This window comes from Amphibalanus amphitrite, unplaced genomic scaffold, assembly GCF_019059575.1.
Source record: "Amphibalanus amphitrite isolate SeventyFive unplaced genomic scaffold, NRLGWU_Aamphi_draft 000842F_arrow, whole genome shotgun sequence".
Classification (NCBI taxonomy): domain Eukaryota; kingdom Metazoa; phylum Arthropoda; class Thecostraca; order Balanomorpha; family Balanidae; genus Amphibalanus; species Amphibalanus amphitrite.
The window spans coordinates 133,407-154,879 of NW_024882336.1; the positions used below are offsets into that span (position 1 = coordinate 133,407).

General features: G+C 46.8%; 1 protein-coding gene across 1 annotated transcript; it reads left to right on the top strand.

The window, feature by feature from the left end:
* Window positions 1-17,519: 17,519 nt before the first annotated feature.
* Window positions 17,520-19,946, top strand: LOC122366970 (probable pathogenesis-related protein ARB_02861). Its single transcript, XM_043339680.1, has 3 exons — window positions 17,520-17,902; window positions 18,360-19,071; window positions 19,356-19,946. Exons 2-3 carry the CDS (start codon window positions 18,360-18,362, stop codon window positions 19,595-19,597), a joined length of 954 nt encoding a protein of 317 aa, XP_043195615.1. The 5' UTR covers window positions 17,520-17,902; the 3' UTR covers window positions 19,598-19,946.
* The last annotated feature ends 1,527 nt before the right edge of the window (window positions 19,947-21,473 follow it).

The following is a 21,473-nucleotide window of genomic DNA, read 5'->3' on the forward strand; positions in this document are numbered from 1 at the left end:
GAGCTGAAATTGAATGCACTGATTGACATGGGGAGGTTAAATGACATCTTAACAATTTTGCTCATCATTTTAGGAGCTTGAATTGTGGAGTCTTTGTCAAAAACTTTGTATCTTCATTTTAGGGCTCCAATGCCTGAAATGTCGAACATTCGATATAACAATAAGGGCGCGGGGTATATAAGATGTGTTGCGTCAGCTGTAATGAAAATCAAGGACGTCAGTAATGCGAAGGAACGGGAGCATCTCGGCACCACCGGTCGCCGCCGAAAGGAGTAGTGTGCCGGCGGTATCCTGCACCCACCACCGTCACGGGCCGGCGGCTCTGACCCGGCCCGGGGCGTGACGGGCCGGTAACGCCGTGGGAACGCCCCCGGCTGTCCCGCCCATTGATTGCCAATGCTCGGCAGCCCTTATCGGCGCCGCTGCAGTGCCCGTGATGAGCACCCCGTTGTTTTCCCTGAGAACGGGCGGCCGGCACGCAGCCGACCCGGTGAATGTGTGCCGGGAACCCCGCGGCGGCCGCGAGACACCGGCGACACAGCCGGTATGGACAGACCGAGGGACAAATAATACATCTTTTTTGCCACCTGAATGGTATCAATATCGCTTTTTACAGAATTCAACGTGACTTATACACCGCTTCGTTGAATTTACGTCACAAGCTATTAACACAAGCACAATGCATCATTTGCAGCTAATATGTCATTGACAACATATTGGTCACGACATAGATCATGCCATTGTTCAGGCCACCGGAGAAGCCATCTTCTACGGTAGGTGACCTTTTCGGAAGAGATCCATACCGGTAGAGTGAACCGAAGGCAAACGAAAAAAATTGTTGGGTTTTTCCAGTGCATAGTGTCTTGTCTTGGGTGTCAGAGGGAACTTTTTTTCACCAAACCATAGATGAGAAAGGAAAATTAAAGGTCAGCGAAGGCCCAAGAAGAGTGAAAAAGGATCAACCAAAGTATCAAATTCAGTGCAAATATGGTAGGATGTATGTAGGATGTAAACCGACCACCCACGCAGTAGCTTTTCCTTTCTAGAATTGAGAGAGTAAAATAGTCGTAAAAAGTTGGAAGTGAGTGAAAAGTGATTTTTATTTGGATGTCGTTTCCCACCCAAACTGAAAAATTTTGGGACTGTGCAAGACCATTACCTGTCTTTCGATCAAAACTGATCAAAACTTCGATCAAGTCGCATGATCTGCTCTCTAACCAACTGGCCACACTCATTGAAAACTCTCCACGCTTTGGTAATTAGTGTTTCACCACCCACGTCCTCGATAAATAAATATAATAAGCAACAGCCATTCTCGGTACTCACCAGATATCCTCCAATGTCGGCGCTACAAAAACCAAACCACCTAAATGCCAGCATGACTAAACCAAGTGGCTTGTTTCAATGTCTGCCAACTAGCACAAATACAGCCTCTCTGTTTGTGGTGTATTGAGACGTCACAATTATTCCGTTTCGACATCCCACGGATGATACATGGTTATAGCCACAGCATTCTTGCACCCGGCGCACAAATCGTACAGTCTTCTTAAATTACCTGAAAAGGGGAGAAACAAACGTTAAAAACATTTTACATACCTATGTAGTTTCTTAGCTTTCTGGAGACCTATCTGGGAAGACATTTCTGCTCATTCAATAATCCAAGGAATGTATTATGTTGTTTAAAATACAACGTTCTAAATTCCAACACTCTTCGGGAAATCTTGTGGCCATTTTACGAGTGAGTAGAGATATCAGATACGAATGCTTTTCTCGGGTATAATTAAATAGCTACGTAAAATTATTATCTAAACCACCCATTCAAACGCAATGAAAGAGGCCCACGACAGTACACTATGCCTCTGCCAAGGTTTATTAAATATCAGTCCAGCACACCTGAACCGGCGCCACTCCCTGCCCCGTGCCGTCACCCACCCGTGTGTCTCGCCTATTCGTCGAGCGCTCCCCGGTAGTCCTTGATGTGGACGAGGATCCAGGCGGGCACGGCCATCACGCCACCGAACAGCACCACGCCGTGCGCGAACTTCTCGGCGCGCGACATGCGCACGCGCGGCGGTCCCGACACCACGTACGAGCGGGCCTGGGCGCGCGCCGCCGCCGGCACCAGCCGAACCAGCGATCCAGTCAGGGACATCTGCACACAGAGGGGGCACAAACAGTCAGGTCCAGCCACTGCCAACAGCAGATATGAGTGAACATCACAGAGGTGTCAGGAGTTGACATTTATGACATCTATATCATTTTATGAGGCTTTCTATACCATGATGCTAATGACCATATATATGTGAAATATATGCTGAAATGATAACAAGCACCTTATTTCTAATCAAGTGATAAATATTGTTTTCATCAAATGACATCAGCAAACAAAACAAAAATCTTTATAAAGTCGAGCAGACCAAGACTAAAACACATCTTGTGCTTCCTCTACATATAATTGTCATGTTTTTCTTCTATAAATGTAGCTACTAGCTGGAATACATTATACAGACAAATAAAGAAGAGCCTGAGTCTGAACATTCTTAACTGAGCAATTAGTGTATCTTATTAGTCATGCTAGGCTAGATGATGATAAATTAATGAATGAGCCATGATCCATGATAAATCCAATGCCTCTCAATAAAACACAAGGTTTTGAAAAACCAGCATCTATGAGGCGAGCAAACTTTATATCGATTATTTTGAACAAGCCACTGCCAGCATGACACAGCTCTTATACTTTGACCCTCAACATGGCCCTAGACCAAACACTAGAATGAACATGGGTAAAAATCATGGGTACAGAATCGCTTAGGCATTTTTATGTTGTCAAAGTAATGAAATGAGGTTCAACATCTTACATCAACATGTTCAACATAATTATGTTCAAATGCTCAATTTTGATAGCAGAGGAAACATGCTTATTAGGGAAGCATGGATCTCCACATGAGAACCTAGCTAAATGCAGTTGGTCATTCACAGAAAAGGTCCTTTAGAATAAAGCTATGAGCAAGGAGTGCTATCAAAGCATGGACCAGAGCTCCTTTATAACTACCCATACAAATACAAAGTTTTCAAAAGAATGATCATGATAACTTTTGCAGGAACTTCATTATAAGTAGATAAATATAAAAATCAATTAGTACCAGTGTGCCAGCTGTAGCCAGTGTCATGCTTTTGAGAGGTTAATACTCAGAAAACATTGTGCTCCCAATTGCTTAGCAGTCATCTATGGACATGTTCCAGTGCCTCCAGAAAATACAAGACAGCTCCAAAAAGCTCCAGAATCCTCCAGTCAGCAATCCAGCACCTCCAGAAAGCTCTTTGCTTGACTCCAGAAACCTCCAGCAAGCTCCAGTCAGTTGTGAGGTCCACATTCGACCAAAGGCTCTGGTCAACACACATGTTACAATTAAAAACTTTAAGAATGGACTTTTGACTGTTAATTTTATAATTCAAATGCAAAGAACAGCACTTAAGTAGAATGTAAATGTTACTTACAAAAATTGAAACCAAATTTTGTTTCTTTAAGAGTGAATTATCATCATTTTTCATGCTGGTCCCTTCTGGAGGCACTAGAACAAGTCCCTGTCAGGTAGGGCAACAACCACAGCATACGTCTAATAAGAGGGGTCAAAATTAGGTGGATGGTTAAAACAGGGCGCTAGAGGGCATGTTAAATCACATGACTACTAAATGCTTTATTCCTCCCATTGCCTTTAACAGGCTAATTGCCACGTGTTTTGGGCACGCACATATCACAAGCTTAGATCAAATCGCCTCAGGTGCTGTTTTTACCATCGGCCCATAATGACTCGGCAACAACTGGACAGATGATACCTGAATAGACATTATAATGGACACCCACCACAAAGTACAGTATCAAGAGACACATTTCAATTTGGAAAATGGACTACCTAGCCTCCCTGCATGCACGGAGACTGCGAGGAGCTAGCATTTTCATTATAACTATGCACCTATTAACCCGCGCCCTGGTGGGGGGGGGGGGGCTATTTTTGCCCCCCTCCAGACTTTTCGATATATCTCCAGAACCACTGCGCCGATCGTCACCAAACTTTCAGTACCCTCCCGGACATCAATTTTACACATTGTGACCAAAAATTTTTCCAAAGGCTATGATAGGTTGGCCGGAAATGACGTCAGAGTGACGTCATGTTCTGCCGTTTTCGACCCAAAAAAGGGTTTCGCGGGAAGAGCTGTCAGGCCTATAGCTTTGCAAATACAGAAAAATGATATAGACATAAAAGCTGTAGAATGGACAGGGCTACAAAACTGCTATCTCGGATTTTTGAAATTTTTGGATTTTGACCCCCAAAAATCAAAAAATAGATTTTTTGAATATAATAGCCAAAAAATCCAAAAGGTTTTTTGAATTTCGAAAAAACCGGAATATATGTGATAGTCCTTACCGCTTTCTATCTACATACCAAATTTGAGATCGATACCTCTTTTTTTGGCCAAGTTATAGCGAAAAAACTGTTCAAAATTGATGACGTCAAATTTTCAAACTCGATTTTCAGCAATTCTAGACCTCGTAGCGCAAAACAAAGACCACCATTAGACTCCCCGTGACAAGCTGCATCGAATCAATACCCATTTTATGCAAAAATATCAACTTTGAAATTTGACCTTTTTTGACCTGACCTTGACCTGACCTCCACCAGAAAGTGACCTAAACCGTACCTGATGGTCTTATAACCAACACCATTGAGTTGGAAATGAAAAACTGGCCATAAAACATGCATCGCATAACCTTAGTAAAGTTGGGTTCATGTGGTGACCCTTGGTGACCTTTGGTGACCTGACCTGTGACCTGACCTGGTATGACCAGTGACCTCTAACAGCAACATATCTACTAGGCAACTGACGCCCTATCGCTGATTCCCGACAAAATGCGTTTTCCTCGGTGTTATAGCGCATTCCCTAGAAGACCCGTGAACGGTGAAACATTTCATCTTTGACCTGACCTGTGACGTCATCGGTGACCCCGAGGTCAATAAAATTTGGTTTCCCTCGACAAATTTGACAGGCCTTTCGAACGCCGTTTGAATTTTTCGGATCCGTCCAGTAGTTTCGGAGATACGAGGGGGGGCAAAAAATAGCCCCCCCACCAGGTCGCGTTATAAACAGACCCCACCAGGGCGCGGGTTAAAGTAACCTATTTAGTGTACATGGTAAGATTCTTGCACTCACTTTTTTCTTTGAATAAACTGTGTACACCTAAGTACGAAAAAATACGCAGCCTGAGAAATACAGTCAGCCATAGTGGATAAGGATTGCCGCAGCACACCATAATCGTCTCATATGCAACATCTCATTCAACATGCGACATTCACTGCCCCCTCACCGAAAAATAACACAAATACGATAAGAAATCAACCACCAATATTCTATAGAAATATAATAATGGTCACACAAACCTTTATGAGGGTAATTAGAGACGAAGACCGTACACCACAATTTTGGCGACCTTCAGAGCGAAAGAGAATGATAGTAGTGATTTTATCTCCAATTTTTGTGAATGATTCGGCTGTTCGTTTGGAGACAAAAAACTCCTTTCACTTATTATTTCTTGGAAAACATAATTTAAAAAAAAAACTTGAACAAAATATTTCCTTTTGGAAGTTACAATGCTCAACAGCCAACGAAGAAAAATTAAAACACACTATTGGTAGAGTAGCTACTTTATTGTACTTACATGCCCGCGAGGCGCATACATGCATGGAGCAGGCGCAACGTTACATAACCAATTCAAATTGAGTCTGGCCCAGTGGCGGATCCAAGGGGGGGGGGGTCATATGGGTCATGCCCCCCCTTGAGGCCCGGGGGCCCAAAGACCTGCCAGGGGCACCACCGGCCTATCAGGGGTATCACAGTCCTGACAGGGGCACCACAGGACCGCCAGGGGCACCACAGGCCTAGCAGGGACACCACGGGCCTGGTGCCCCTGGGCCCTGACAGGACTGTAACGCCCCTGACAAGCCTGAAGTGTCCCCGGCAGGCACGTGGTGCCCCTGACAGGCCTGAGGCGCCCCTGCAAGGCCGGTGGTGCCCCTGGCAGGCCTGTGGTGTCCATGGCAGGCCTGTGGTGCCCTTGCTAGGCCTCTGGTGCCCCTGACAGGCTATAATGCCCCTGGAAGGACTGTGGTGCCCCTGGGCCCTGACAAGCCTGAGGTGTCCCTGACAGGCCAGTGGTGCCTTTGCTAGGCCTGTGGTGCCCCTGGCAGGCCTCTGGTGCCCCTGACAGGCTTGCGGTGCCCTTGGAAGGACTGTGGTGTCCCTGGGCCCTGACAAGCCTGAGGTGCCCCTGACAGGCCCGTGGTGCCCTTGTTAGGCCTGTGGTGCCCCTGGCAGGCCTCTGGTGCCCTTGCTAGGCCGCTGGTGCCCCTGGCAGGCCTCTGGTGCCCTTGCTAGGCCGCTGGTACCCCTGCGCCCGGAGAGGACTGGTGCCCCTGAAAAGTCTGAAGTGCCCCTCGGCAGGCCCGTGGTGCCCCTGACAGGCCCAAGGTGCCCCTGCGAGGCCGGTGGTGCCCCTGGCAGACCTCTGGTGCCCCTGGCAGGTCTGTGGTGCCCCTGGCAGGTCTGTGGCGCCCCTGGCAGACCTGTGTTGACTGGTGCCCCTGCTAGGTCGCTGGTGCCCCTCACAGACCTGTGGTGCCCCTGGGCCTTGACAAGCCTGAGATGCCTGGCTATGACAGGCTCGTGGTGCCCCTGATAGATCAGTGGTGCCCTTGCTAGGCCTGTAGTGCCCCTGGCAGGCCTCTGGTGCCCCTGCTACCCCTGCGCCCGGAGAGGACTATGGTGCCCCTGAAAAGCCTGAAGTGCCTCTCGACAGGCCCGTGGTGCCCCTGGGCCCTGACAGACCCAAATTACCCCTGCGAGGTCGGTGGTGCTCCTGGCAGGCCTCTGGTGCCCCTGGCAGGTCTGTGGTGCCCCTGGCAGGCCTGTGTTGACTGGTGCCCCTGCTAGGCCGCTGGTGCCCCTCACAGGCCTGCGGTGCCCCTGGAAGGACTGTGGTGCCCCTGCCCCTAGGGGTGCTCATGGGCCCAACAGGCCCGTTGTGCCCCTGACAGGCCTGTCGTGTATACTTGCTAGACCTGTGGTGCCCCTGCTTCCTTGCAGGCCTGTGGTGCCCCTGGCGGGCCTGTGGCGCCCCTACAAGGCCGTAGGTGCCCCTGACAGGTTTGTGGTGTCCCTGGAAGGACTTTGGTGCCCCTGACAAGCCTGAAGTGTCAAGGACAGACCCTTTAGACACCAGGGTCAAGTTCGTCGGACATGACAACGATTTGCTTACCTGATAACGTTCCTGGTAAGTACTCACTACTCAGCTTCCACAACATAATACATAGGTATATACACATAGCACATTCATATATACTTGCTTACAATTGGTTGAAATGTGGTTGTGGCTAAGAGTTAAGATACTGACTAAAAATAAAAAAGAAAAAGAAAAAAGCTGAAAATGGGGGCACCACCAAAATGAAGTGGACGAAATCCGTTGAGTTTTTAATTTTGGGTATAGGTAGGGACACCACTTCGATTCATGGCCCTCCCCTTGGAGTTTCCCTGGATCCGCCCCTGGTCTGGCCATAATCAGTAGCGGCGGAACACCTTCAAATAGGGGGGGGGGGGGGGGGCACTGCCGACTTTTGGTCCCATTCTTTCTATGCAACGCCCATAGGGCTAATGTTAAAATGCCAAAATCAAAGGGGGGTACGGTGCCCCGGTGCCCTCCCCGTTCCGCCGCCTATGGCCATAATCAGGGGAGTACCCAAGGGAGGGGAGGGTGGACGGGGTGCTCCCCCTTGGGGTTTTCAGGGCCCCCGGATGGAATCAGGGGCCAAAATCACGTTTGAGGCGCCAACGAAATTCACGGGAATTTCCCAAAAATCATGTAAGGACAATCAGGACCTTCTGACCAGCCTGACAGCTATAGCTGTCAGGCTGGTCAGAAGTGTCTGTAGTGACCACTAGGCGCTAGGGGCCTCTCTCCCAGTGCCGTTATATGCCGCCCAAGCTGCAGGGCCTCCTCTAAGGAATTTTCACTGGTGGGGGGGGGGGAGAGGCTTAGACGAAAAACGTAGGATACCCCTAAATCCAGTTTTTTGATCGGATTTAGGCCACTTATTTTTCGTCACAGCCCTGATGCCATGATTTAAAAAAAAAAAGAAATGGTAGGCCACCTGACCCTACTGGTGCATCCAGGCCGACAGGTTGACATTTAACCTTCGCCCCAGTGGGGGGGGGGGGGCATATGTAACCACCCTGTCGCGTTTTTTGCGTGTGAATAAAAAAAACGCGGCGCGTAGCGCCGCGCCGCTTGGGGTAGCTTTTGGTACATCAATTTTGGACAATGTGTGAAATTTTTGACCCCAGGTCATGTCAGGTCAGGTCACCAGGTCAAGTTAACTGACCAAGCCTAAAAAAGTTTGCCATCATGTCCAGCTTGCAGTGTTTGTCAGAGAGCTTTGAAACTTGGTGGATTGCATGATGTTATGGGCGCCTACAATGTGTATATCTCGGATTTTTTATATCAGTGACCTAAGGTCAGGTCAGTGGCGTGACCTTTCCATTACAAGTCAATGGAGAAAAATGAAAATGCCTCTAGATCCGTGTGTACGCATCGGAACAGTCCAAATATTTCAGAATCACAATGATTTAGTCCACTCGTGATGACCAAGGTGTCATTTTTGCTGATAGCCTCTAGACAGGTCATCCGAGGTCACTTGAGGCTACAAACAGTTTTTTGCCAATAACTCGCGATTGGAAAGAGATAGAACGCTGGGGATGGTCTCATTGTGTTTGCCTTGTTGAGACGCATCGACTGATATGCAACATGGCCTTTTCCGGTAAGGCCATGACCTTGACCTGAGGTCAAATTTTGAAGTTGACCTTTCAAGGTCAAATTATAGTTCATTCGACGCGTCTCGGCGAGGGGAACACGATTCTGGCAATAGAAATATCGTGGCTTTTTGTAGTCGAAAGTTATTGTCGAAAAACACTTTTCGTAAAAACAGCTATTTTTTTAGTTTTTGCCCTCTGGAGGCTAAACCGTTGACCTGAGGTCAATATTGATAATGACCTTTTCAAAAGAAGAGTTCAAAAGCTATCGATTGGTCTTCCATGCGTTATTCTAGCTACCATAGTTCCTGAGATAGCGGCATGTTTTCTGAAAAATATAATGACAATTCGCAAATCTTGACCTTTGATGACCTCTGGTGACCCCAATATTGCTCTAAGATGAAAAATGACTGAAATACTTTCAAACGTACGCATTGAGAGCTATCGACTGCTTTTTACCGCGTCTTTCTATCCCTCTTAGTTTTTGAGTTAGAGGTGGGTGGTAACATATGCCCCCCCCCCCCCCTAGGGCGAAGTTGGCTGAGACCGCCACTGGGGCGCGGGTTAAGGTAAATATCCCCCGCAGCGTCCGAAATCGACGAAAATTTCCGGCTTTTCGACTTTCGAGAATGAAACAAAAGCCCTTTATTCGTAAACAAATTGTATTAAACGGCACAGCAGTACGCGTAAGTAATCTACCCGACCCCAGAAAGGGTGAGGGTTTTGCTGGGGGGGGGGGGGGGGGCGAGTCGGCCCCCACCTGCACTGGTGTTTTTTTTTTGCTCTTGACGGAAAACGACTTAAGTGGAACTCGAAATTTAGTGACTTTTCCTTGCCATTCATTGGGCACCTTGTGTCAAATTTTTGAGTTTATAGCTTGCGCAGAGGCATCTCCAGGATGAGTTTCTCGGGGGTAGTTTTGGCCTATAGCTTTAACTGTCGACATTTGCCGCGTTAACTTGGTTAGCAAAGTCATAAAAACAGGCCTTCCAGAAACACTTCATGAGATCATTACAGCTGGTGACTACCACATGACCACACCACGGTCATAGAAGTAGAACACCAGGCAGGGTGACATGCTCCGACCTCAGTCGATCAGAACCGAAACCGGTAGCGGAATGCTGGTACACAGCAGCTTCAAGTTATACATACAACACGATGGGGCAAAACATGCATTGAGAGGGTAGCACTTTCAATGCAGCTCTTATACCTACGCCCCGAGTGCAGCTCATTGACACAAGTCATGCGCATCTAAATATGTGTGTATGTTTTTACCTACATGTAGCATGAGTGTAGAGTGTATATGTACCTATGTATGTATGTATGCAATCGTATATATTTGTGTTCACATCACCATCTCACTTTTTACAAATGCGAATTATGCCGATAAAACCCTGCTGATTGCGGATTCTGTTTGAAATGGGTCGATGTCTATGTCTATGTCTATGTCTATGCCTACGTTATTGATGTAGGTAGGTACATGAAACATCTGGCATTGTTTAATCTAGGTAGGTAGGTATTTCTGCTTACGGGCCACCACAGAATCCTGTATCTGGGCCCAATTGTTTAATCAGAATTATATTCTAAATGTCTTCAGAGCGTGGGTGCCTATTTATTCTGCTACTCAGGAATGCCGGACAGCACTATAGCAGGCGCCTTGTCTTGCACGAAACCGGTACGAAGCTTAGCACGTGCACTGTGCAGTGTGCTTAGCACGTGCAGACTGCAGTGTGCACTGCTACTAATGCCAGCCGGTCGTTCGGGTACAACTCGTTCTGGCTCGCCTGGCGAGTTTCGATTAGCCGAAAACAGGCAGTGATATGCATCAGGCTGCCTGCTGAGAGCGACAGAAAAATACGACTTTAATTGTGTAAGCTAGAAAACAACAACACTACACGCTCAGATGCAGCCTGGTTTTGAACTAGGCTTCTTGGCTTCATAATGCAGTATGAAGCTGACAAGAAAGAGTTTTTTTTTTCAGCAACTTGTCATGTTATTAGGTAGCACTCGATCGATTCGTTACTTAAGTGATAATCTTGAAGTGCCGGGTCAATTAGAGATGTGCATTCGTACCTTTAGGGTGCTGTCCATCAGCAACTGGCCACCTATATGGCCCGGAGTATTTAAATTTTAACCCTCGCGGGCCCGGGGGGGGCGTTTTTCGCCCCCCCCCCCTGGCGAATATTTGCGATAGCTCCCGAACGCTTAGGGATAGGAAGGCGAAACTTTCAGTACCTTTTCTCCCATCAATTTGACATTTTCTGAAGTAAAAAATTTGGACCTAGCCCCCTTGATGACGTCACAAGGTCCATTTTTCTAGACCCCTGCACGGCAAACTTCGGCGTCACAGACGCAAACTTCAAATAGCTGCTAAAAATAGAGTTTTAGAGATAAAGACAAATTACGAGCACGGTTGTGTAGCGTTTGACCTGGAGAAAAATAGAAAAATAGTTTTGGTGACCTGAGGTCAGAGGTCAGGTCAACGACCCCAAAATGTGGTTTTAGTTTTTCGCAAATAACTTCGACAAAAATGGTCCTAGAGCTACGGCAGTGGTACCATCGCATTCGCCTTGTCAAGCCGCGTCGAATGATATATTTTTTGTTCGGAAAAGGTCAAATTTTATGTTGACCTCATGTGACCTCGAATGACCTCTGGTTGACCTTGACACATGAAAGGTCGTTTATGATGGATTTGTACCCGCTGATTACGAATCTGGCATCTATTTTCCTCTAAGCCTTCATTTAGAGCTTCCGGATTGCAAAATTGTCTTATTTATTATTACTAACTTGAATCAGTGAAATAGCCTCTAGCAGGGATACTCTTCTGTGACCTTGACCTTTGAGCAGCCTTGTATCGTTAGATGAACCACAAATAGGGAACTGATAAGCCTGAAAACATTTCAAAACATCTTGGAAGTTAGCACGCAAGATACGCGAAAAAGTGCCAAGTTTGAGGTCAATTTTTAGCGTGACCTTGACCTTGACCTTTCACTTTGAGCACATTTTCAGAATCCTCAGATTCTCTTCTTTCGTTTGACAGCCAATTTTGCCGGTTTGATGCAGCCTGCCGTCCTTTAGAAGGCTTACTTTGAGATCACTACACATGTGGCGGTTTTTGCCTTCGACCTTGACCTCTGACCTTGAAAATTGACCTGAGGTCAAAAATTTTAGGTGCATTAGAATCGTCTCGTAAGGACCTTTCGTTTGGTATCGCTTTTTTCCGTAGCTCTCTTACTTACGGAGTTAGACAGGGGGGGGGGGGGGGCGAAAAACGCCCCCCGGGCTGCGGTGGTTGGGATTACCCCCCGGGCCCGGCCGGGTTAACCCGCGCTGTGGGGGCTATTTTCAGCCCTCCAAAATATTATACTCGCATAGGCTATTTTTGGTCTTCCCGCATTATCCCTGAAACTACCGCGCCGAGCGTGGCGAAACTTTCAGTGCCCTCTCGTACATCACTTTTACACGTTACGTGCAAATGTCCAGAGCCTATGAAAGGTTGGCCACAAATGATGTCAGAGTGACGTCATGTTCAGCTATTTTCGACTCAAAAAAGGTTTTACGGGAAGAGCTATTGCTCCTACAGTTTTGAAGATAGAGATGTTTTGAAGATAGAGACTCGATTTTTTAGACGTCGGTACTTGAGGTGCAATAACTTTAGCTTTGCTGGTTGCGTAAACGTTCAGGCTGAAAACAGCAGAGCATAATCCGCTGAAAATAAAACCGCCCAGGGTTCGAAATGGAAAATTTATGGAAATATAATCCTAGCATGACCTTCACATAATAGGCTCAGCACAGTTTCCACACATAACATCTCGTTGGTAACAACAACCGCACATTACATATATAATAGCAGGTTCACAAGTGAGGTGTTAGTCAAACTACAGTAGCGTTTAGTAGCTCACTAATCTGGTGGGCCCAGCCGTGACCACCCAGTCCGGCTCGCTCGTCACACGTCTGGGGCGTTGCTCAACAGTCCTGCTGTGCGAGAGAGTGAGAGAGTGCGAGATGGTAAGCGTGCGTGAGTGCAGAGAGCGCCGCACGCTGTAGCCCTGTTGGATGCCGGACCGGCCTTTTTCACGATGAGTGAAAACGCCGCACAAAACAGGTATGTAACTGGTTTAGAGATAGCGGGGAGCGATAGGATGCCGACTGCCGAGACATATACTCAGAGAAGTCTCGTCGATATCTCTTTTGCACCACGAGTCTGGAACGAGAGAATAGAAAATTTACTCCTATTAGTCGTTAGGCATGCCACTATAGCTGTCGCGCGGGCCATACTTCCGAAGGGTTTAAGCGGTTCATTACAGAGTTGGCTGTCATTTAGCTGTTGTCAGTTAATCTGACATGATATTTTTGTAAAAGTATATGACATTTTTGTAAAAGTATCACTTCATAAAGAAATACTTTTTGGCAAATAGATTGTTTGAGTTATAAAACGTTTAACGTGGTAGGTACCTATGAGATAAATAATCCACACTAAATTGATTATATGAACAGTCCTGTTGATTTATTTTGCTGGGTTAGGCTGTTTCTGTCTAACGAGACAATTTTAGAGTTAAAAGGATGATAGGAATTAGGAGGAGACATTGGTCTGGGCGGGCGCCCTGGTGCTCCGCTGGGGCTGAGCCTATCATGTGGACAGGCCACCCAGCCCCGCTATAGCGGTCACCGCACCCGGCTACGGGCTGCTCCTGTGTTGGAGCTATACCCGCATTGAACAAAGGTGACCGTCCAGCCCGGATCAGGGTGTTGAGCTTCGGAAGAGAAGGCTAGAGTTTGGAGAAGCAGCTACTCAGATAAGCGAAAACACCTGAGATACACCATCATGTATGCCGGGGCCTCCGGCCACCAATCTATATAAAAAGGTGATTGCTAGTCATATAAGATAGCCAGCCTGTACCAACAGATTCACTCTCCTTCGGCCTAATGACGAGCTGCATATATGTAAGCGGACCAGCATCCTGCTGGAAGCGGAGCAAGTAAAAGGAACACTTCCTTCCCTTTTCTCACCTCGATAGTTACGTGCACTCATAGCTGTAAGAAGTTTTTCATCAAGGCTGTAAGAATATTCACATGGCGAAGGGAAACAAAACTAAGTCCTTTTCTGTTCTGGCTATTGTTTTGAATTCATTTCGATTAAAGGGACCCTCCCACCTTAACATTAGATTTGAGTTGAGATAGCCAAATTGGTGGCCATGGCCTGAAAATACCGGTTTGGGCACTCACAACATCGAAAAATGCTTTAATTCGGAGATATCGAATTTCAAACTTGCAGTTTTCGGATTCTAAGGGGCTAATGCATTGGTATGCCCCCTTAGAATTTGTGACGTCAGCGGAGATCTAACGATTTTAAATCTTTTACTAAAACGTTTGGTAGCACGCGGTGGTATATGCTGCTTTGCGCGCAACAAATGCCGCACTTTCAAATAAAGTCGCTAGGAACAGCGGAGATCCCAAAATGTAAACAAAAGTAAAAGTCTAATATCTTGAAAACCGGTGAATATTTTTCGATGAAATTTGGTAGATATTCGTTTTTGCTCTTTCTGAACCGAGCGACATCACTTTCATGCCAATTCATTAACTTTTTTGAAGGTGGGAGGGTCCCTTTAACCGGATAATGAGCGGGAGTCATGACATCACTAAAAGGACTGCTTCATTTACTTGGAAGCTCCTAAAAATACCTACCTGTCGGCAGCCTTGACCAGAATGTAGCTCAACATGCATACCTACACGTTGATTTAGATTTATCCAAATCCCGGGGCCACGCGAAATCCCACGGCGTGAGTCTGCGGCCTCGTTTGGCTGGCGCCGTTACCATGCGTTACAAAATAGTGTCATCATATACAGCACATTTGCTGAAAGTACATTAGAGCAATTTGTAACCGGTAAAACTGGGCTAAACATGTTCATGACTCGGGCGTTGAAGTTATCGTAGGTACAGCCCACCGCTAAAGTAATGTAGGGTTTTACCAATCTCAACGATTGGCTTTGACTGGCGATTGTTTAATGCGGAGTGATCGAAAAGAAGATGTCAATAGCTAAAATTGCAGCTGCAAGGGTGACGATACATATAAGCTACATTCAAAGTTTCATTGTAGTCTGGCTAATCGTTCCTAAGCTTCAGAAGCAGAACATACCCATGACTGAAACCACACATTACTTCTGCTGTGGACTGTACCTATGTAGGCACATCATTCGACATAATAACTTTTCGATGGGTGCCTCTCGCAATAAGTACACTAACTAATGTGAAATTGTCGTAACAAGCAATTGCGTCGTCTCAAATAATTATTCTTAGCGTTTTATAAAAATCAAATAAAAATATAGTAGTACCAAAGTATCGTTGCACTCCAAAAGTACACCTAGAGGAACCAACGATTCATTTTACTTGAATTTTAACCCGGCGGCCTGTGGGGTTCTGCGCTCCATAGGGCTGCATGTAGGGTGACATCCCCGAAATGCTGTAGCCCTATATATCTGTTCCGTACTTATGCGCCCGATTCCGCTTTTGGATCGTCAAAAGCGCGGACATTAGCTAAGTTTCACCTTCTGTAGTAACGTGATATCATAGTGTTATTTATTACACTATGGTGATATCCTGACTTAACCCGCGCCCCACTGGGGGGGGGGGGGGGCTAGTCATAGCCCCTCCCGTTTTTTTTTTTTTGGAATAACTTCCAAACCGCTTGACGTATCGGCGTCAAACTTTCAGTACCTTCGGTTGCATCAATTTGACACCTTGTATCAAAATATGAACTTCGCAGCTACCATAGGTCGGCCGGAAATGACGTCAGAGTGACGTCATGTTCGGCCGATTTCGACACAAAACATTGAACCACGGCAATCGCTCCCAAGAGCTTAGTTTTTAAGCTAGATCCGATTTCTTTGCATGAGAGGATTCAGGATAGACTGCGCTATCAAATTGCTGTCTCACATTTTCAAAATTACGAAAATTTTGAAAATTATTTATCATAAAATTCAAACTTAATATTTCCATACTTCCTTCATTTTTTTTACTTTTCGAAAAAACCGGAATACCTATGTGTGATAGAACACATGGTTATGACTTACTCTAACAAGTTTTAGCTAAATATCTTCAAAAATTGCCAAATTATACGCATTATTGCAAAAAATTCACAATTATAGATTTTTTCAAATCAATTTTTCAGTACGTTTTTGACACCATACTCCAAAGTAAATAGCACCATTGTATTTCTGAGCTCAAACTACATCCCATAGACATGTTTTTTGTTGCAAAATTTTAACTTTGAAATTTGACCTTTTATGACCTGAAAATGACCTGACCTCAGCTATATTCAGATGCAAATGTCCTCAAATGACACAGGCGACACCGAATTCGAAATCTATGGCCTAAATTGACCATAAAACATGTGTAACATGACCGACTTATGACATAAGATTTCCGTGACCTATGATGACCTGACCCTGACCTGAAAATCAAAGTACAAGTTTGGTACCCTCAGAGAAGCATCTGTTCACGAGTGTGTAAAACCAAAAATCAGCCTGATCTGACTTGTAACACGGCAGCCAGAGTCCAAAAAGTGAACAAGTCAAATATCGATAATTTTTATTTTGACCTGACCTGTGACGTCATCGGTGACCTCGAAGTCAATGAAATTAGGTTTCTTTCGATAGTTTTTCCGGGGCTATCAGATGCCGTTTTAATTTTGACGATCGGCCCAGTAGTTTCGGAGTTAGGAGGGGGGCTATGAATAGCCCCCCCCCCCCCAGTGGGGCGCAGGTTAAAGTGGAAACTAAGAATACTGGGCGATTCCTTTATGATTTCTAAGTTTTTTTTTCGCGAAAGCTACCCGCCGCTGTCACTAAGTTGTCCAGGAAACAAATAAAACGTCGGATGTTCAGACATCCCTCAATTTGAAAGGTAGGTATGAGGCGTGAACAGCAAACTTGTCCCGTAATCCTTTTATGGCATGTCTGAGATTCTGTGTTGAACCATAACTGATAACAAACCCGATTTATCTACACTTTTCCGATATCCCTCTCGCTCTTATCAGTCTCTGAAAGTCATCGTCATTGTTATTCATTATAAGGCAAATAATAATATACGATAATACCAAATCCATTGTCTGTTAAAGCTACCTATGACTTGAAAATCATTGTTCGAGTTTCCCTAATAAGGTGCCCTTTGAAGCGTTGTAGCCGCAATAATATTTCTATTCCGACATATTAAAAAAAAAACACACAAATACAACAGTATGGTCCTGCGGTTGCAGGGTGGCTAGTAAGCTGGCGATATTACACATGGGTGAAATGGCGGCGTTGAACGTCTTGACTTATTTAGATGCTGCCTATCAAAAGACAGAATATGCGGTTGGTTTTTCTGACTATGCTCAGCATGGTCATTACACTAAGCTACGAATCTGATATGACGCCAAGGTAATGCAAGATCCGTATTGTCGAGACGTTTTCACTACGCATGTTACATTTGTGGAACGTCCAGATCATATGCGTACTCAGTGAGCATTCCAAAGTCGGTGCACCCTGAGTCACTACCACACGTAGGTGCCTATGTTGTTACCGAGGTGCTCAGCCCTGACCTGACCCTTCAGCTGTACCACAGTCTCCGTCTGGGGTCCATCCAAACAGGTCAAACAACGCTGAGATGCGTCCACCACGTCATCCGATGCCGTCATTTTTATTATATAATCCCCGTTGTCTGGCACGCCATAAGTCGTCACCCCACGCTGATGCCGATTCTCAGCAGTTTTGCCAATACACGAGCTGAAGACAAGGTCGTATGTGGTTGTGACCGGTCGAGCTGTCATCTGCGATTGCGAAATTCTCTCGCTAAGCACGTCGTACCGCCGACGTGTTGTCCTAATTCCGCGTTTTGCGCCATTCAGCGTGCAGAAGTTGTGCGGACCCCCGGTTGGGTCCCGGTTTGCAACTCGTCTCGGCGATATAAGGGGCTGCAATAACAGCTTGTCGTCAGACAATCGGGAGAGGCCTGCGGAAGGTGGCACGGTGCCTGTCTGGAGACAACACCAAATTATCGGCAAAGGTGGGCACCTGGACTGAGGAGCACGCAGTGTGGGTCGAGCATTCGAGGATTGTGGAGATAATTGTTTTAGAGCCTATCTCCCCTTCATCTTTGATTGCGTGCTGCACGGTGCACTGTGATTTTTTTACCTTATGATTTATTTTTGCTTTTGTTATTTTGTCGCGCTTCCGAAAACAAATCCATTAATTATTATTGGTTCAGTTGACATTAATTCTAATTTCCCCATGTGTACGTACCTAATTGCACAATTTTCTGTATGTGAGCTGTCGGAGCATTTGGATCAACATTTAGCGTCGTGCCTTTCAACGACGGCATCCAAAGGGTGACGTAAATTGTGAACTATGTACTGCTCCTCATAGCGCACCTCTACCGTCAGGGAAGCACGTCACTCTTTCTATCCGCTGCAGCGCGCTGATGAGCTTCCGTATGACATCTCTGACCGGGCCGTGTCCCTCAGATGCGGGCCAGCTGCCTGCTGTTGGTCGTCCTGGGAGCGGCGCTGGCCGCCGAGAAGGACGCCAAGGAGGACATCCGTGACTCGCGCACGTTCGGGAACCTGATCGGCCTGATCGGCCTGAGGCCGAAGCCGGTGGCGCGGCCGGTGGTGCACGTGCAGGCGGCCCCGGCTCCGTCGGTGGTCGTCCTGCCGGCCAGCACCATCACCGTCTCGCAGCCCGCTCCCAAGCCCGTCTACAAGCCGGTCGTCAAACCGGTCGTCCAGCATGTTGTTAAGCCCGTCGTCCAGCCTGTAGTTCAGCAAGTTGTCCAACCCGTCGTCCAGCCCGTCGTCCAGCCTGCTCCTCAGCCCATTATTGTCCACCCTGCTCCTCAGCCTGTTTACCAGCCCGTGTCGGAGCCCTTGTACCAGCCTGTGGTGGAACAGCCCGTGTACCCGAGTCCCGTACCTGTGTACCCCGATCCCGCTCCCGTGTACCCCACCCCGGCCCCTGTGTACCCCAACCCTGGTCCGGTCCACCCCACCATTGGCCCCGTCCACCCGCAGCCCGACCAGGGCGGTCTGGTGTTCTCGTGGCACGTGCCGGAGCTGGCCGGTCGTCAGTTCACCTGGGGGCAGGCCGACGCGGAGTGCAAGGCCCGCGGACTCCGACTGGTCTCCATCGATAACCCCAGGAAGAATGACTTCATCAGCCGCTCACTCGAGAAAGACAGTAAGCTGGGCGCGCGTCAAGCGGAGATGTTGTCTGGTGTATGACCGTGATGTGTTCTATGATATCTGAAACAGCTTTCCTTGCATATTTATTTAGCAATACTTTAAATTAAAGTCGATTACTACTACAGTAAAATGTTAGGTTCAGCTCAGTCCAATTACGTTTGTTTTATTTTTGTAATAGAAACAAAACAGTGTTTTCAATTGAACGACTTCGGGGTCACTGATGTTTGTTCTGCCCCACCACTGCTATTTGTTCTGACGCCTCTGCTGTGTGTCCGTCAGACATTCCGTTCACCTGGACGTCGGGCCAGCTGGGCGGCCCCACCGGCTGGCAGTGGTCGGCCACCGGTCAGCCGGTGCAGTACACCAACTGGGGGCGCGTCGGCCAGCTGGGCCGACCGCAGCCGGACAACGCCGAGGGCAACGAGCACTGCCTGGCCGTGCTGAACCGCTTCTACCCGGGCGACGGCGTCACCTGGCACGACATCGGCTGTCACCACCCGAAGCCGTTCATCTGCGAGTGACCGCCCTCCATCTGCGAGTGACCGCCCTCGCAGCGGTGAAGTCATAGCGCACGCGTACACTTCATCATGAACAAATGTTATTTGTCGTATGTGTTACTTCTTAATCATGAAAATATGTCATTTGTCATGTGTGTTACTTATCATGGGCTGTGTTGACTGCCTCGTGATGTAACTCGTGTTAGTTCATTTCATCTAAATGTTTCTCATTTGTCGTATGATATACATCATGTGGATGTGTTCCTGGCCCTGGCCTCTGCGTATAGGTAACATGAGCACAGTTGTGTTCCGATCATGCCCCATCGAAAGAAAGCAATGCGTCATGTTGATAATACAAAAGAATCATACCAGTGCTTGCGTTTTGTGTGAATAGGGGAGAGTGGGGTAATTTGGCCGGTGGTGTAAATTGGCCGCCCCCACCTGTACGAAAGCTGATAAAAGTGAATGAAATAACTTTAGTCAATATTCATTTGTCATCGGCAGAACTTACTCGAGAACAAATGTCAAAATTTTCCCCCTCTTAGTTTTATTCAAAATTAATAAAAGGTGAATTTCCTTAGAAAGTGGTAACTTTTACTTCCGTTTAAAAATGTGTATAACATGTAGTATTTGGGCTGTAAACGAATTCTAACATTATGGCGCCATTTTTTAGGGTGTTCAGCGGTTCCAAGAGCAATTTCATCTAGTTCTGTACAGCCATGACGACGTTATAGACAAAAATTTTCAGAATGGCAATGTGGGGTTATTTGGCCGGTACTAGCGGGGCAACTTGGCCGGTGCGCTCAGAGTCACTATGCTGGGACGGCTGAGTTGTCATGGTCAATTATACCATAAAGGACATAATTCATAACCAACTTTGACTACCTTGATGCCATATTTCCTATTGGACAGCTGTAAGGGCATGTGACGTCATCAAAGGTTACCTAACGCTTTTTTTTTTGCTAATAAATACTTACAGAAAAAAGATACAGCCGCGCAAATGGCCTCATTGTGTTCAGCTCGTCAAGGCGCATCGAATGATATACATCATGACCTTGAACTCACGTAACCTTGAGGTCAGGCGACCTGAGGTAACGTGACCTGAAACCAACCTTTGACCTTGACCTCTCGAGGTCAACACATACATGTTTCGATGCGGAATGACGAGAGAGTTACGATGGTACTTTTAGTTTTGGCCTAGCTTGATTACTTCAAAAGCTATTCGTAAAAAAACTGTCATCGCATCTAGAGCCGCTATTTTGACTATTTTCGACCCCTATGACGGCTGAGTCAACCTCCAACATGCTTCAAATGCGTCGTAGGACACGCGTCATTGCTGAATGTGAAGCTGACTCGCCTATAACAAAAATCATGGCCTCAAACTAACACCGGCCAAATTACCCCACACCCCCGGCCAAATAACCCTGCTAGTGGGGCAATTTGGCCGCTGTGCAGACCTTTGTAATACGTCACAATTTCAATATAAGTAGTTACTCTATCATTTCAAGTTTACTGTCCAAGAAAGTAAAATGTATGCCACACCTGTCACCGTTGAGAAAATGCAGAAATGTGTTGTCGATTTTTAGTTACATCGTTTTCTAAAAAAAAGCGGCCAAATTACCCCACTCTCCCCTACCTCCGCTAGCATCACTAATCACTATGCTTACCAGAATGAAACGGCTTAACCCTATTAGTGGCAGGGGGTTGTTTTTATCCACCCCTCAGGTTTTTCGGGAATATCTCCGGCACCGCTGAAGCTACGATGCTGAAATTTTCTGACTTTTCCTAAAACTAAATTGGGCACATTCCCTGAAAATTTCAAGTTCATAACTTTACCAGGGGCGGCTCCAGAGCACTGGGAATTGGGGGGTCCTATTCGTGAAGCGAGTCATTTGGGCGA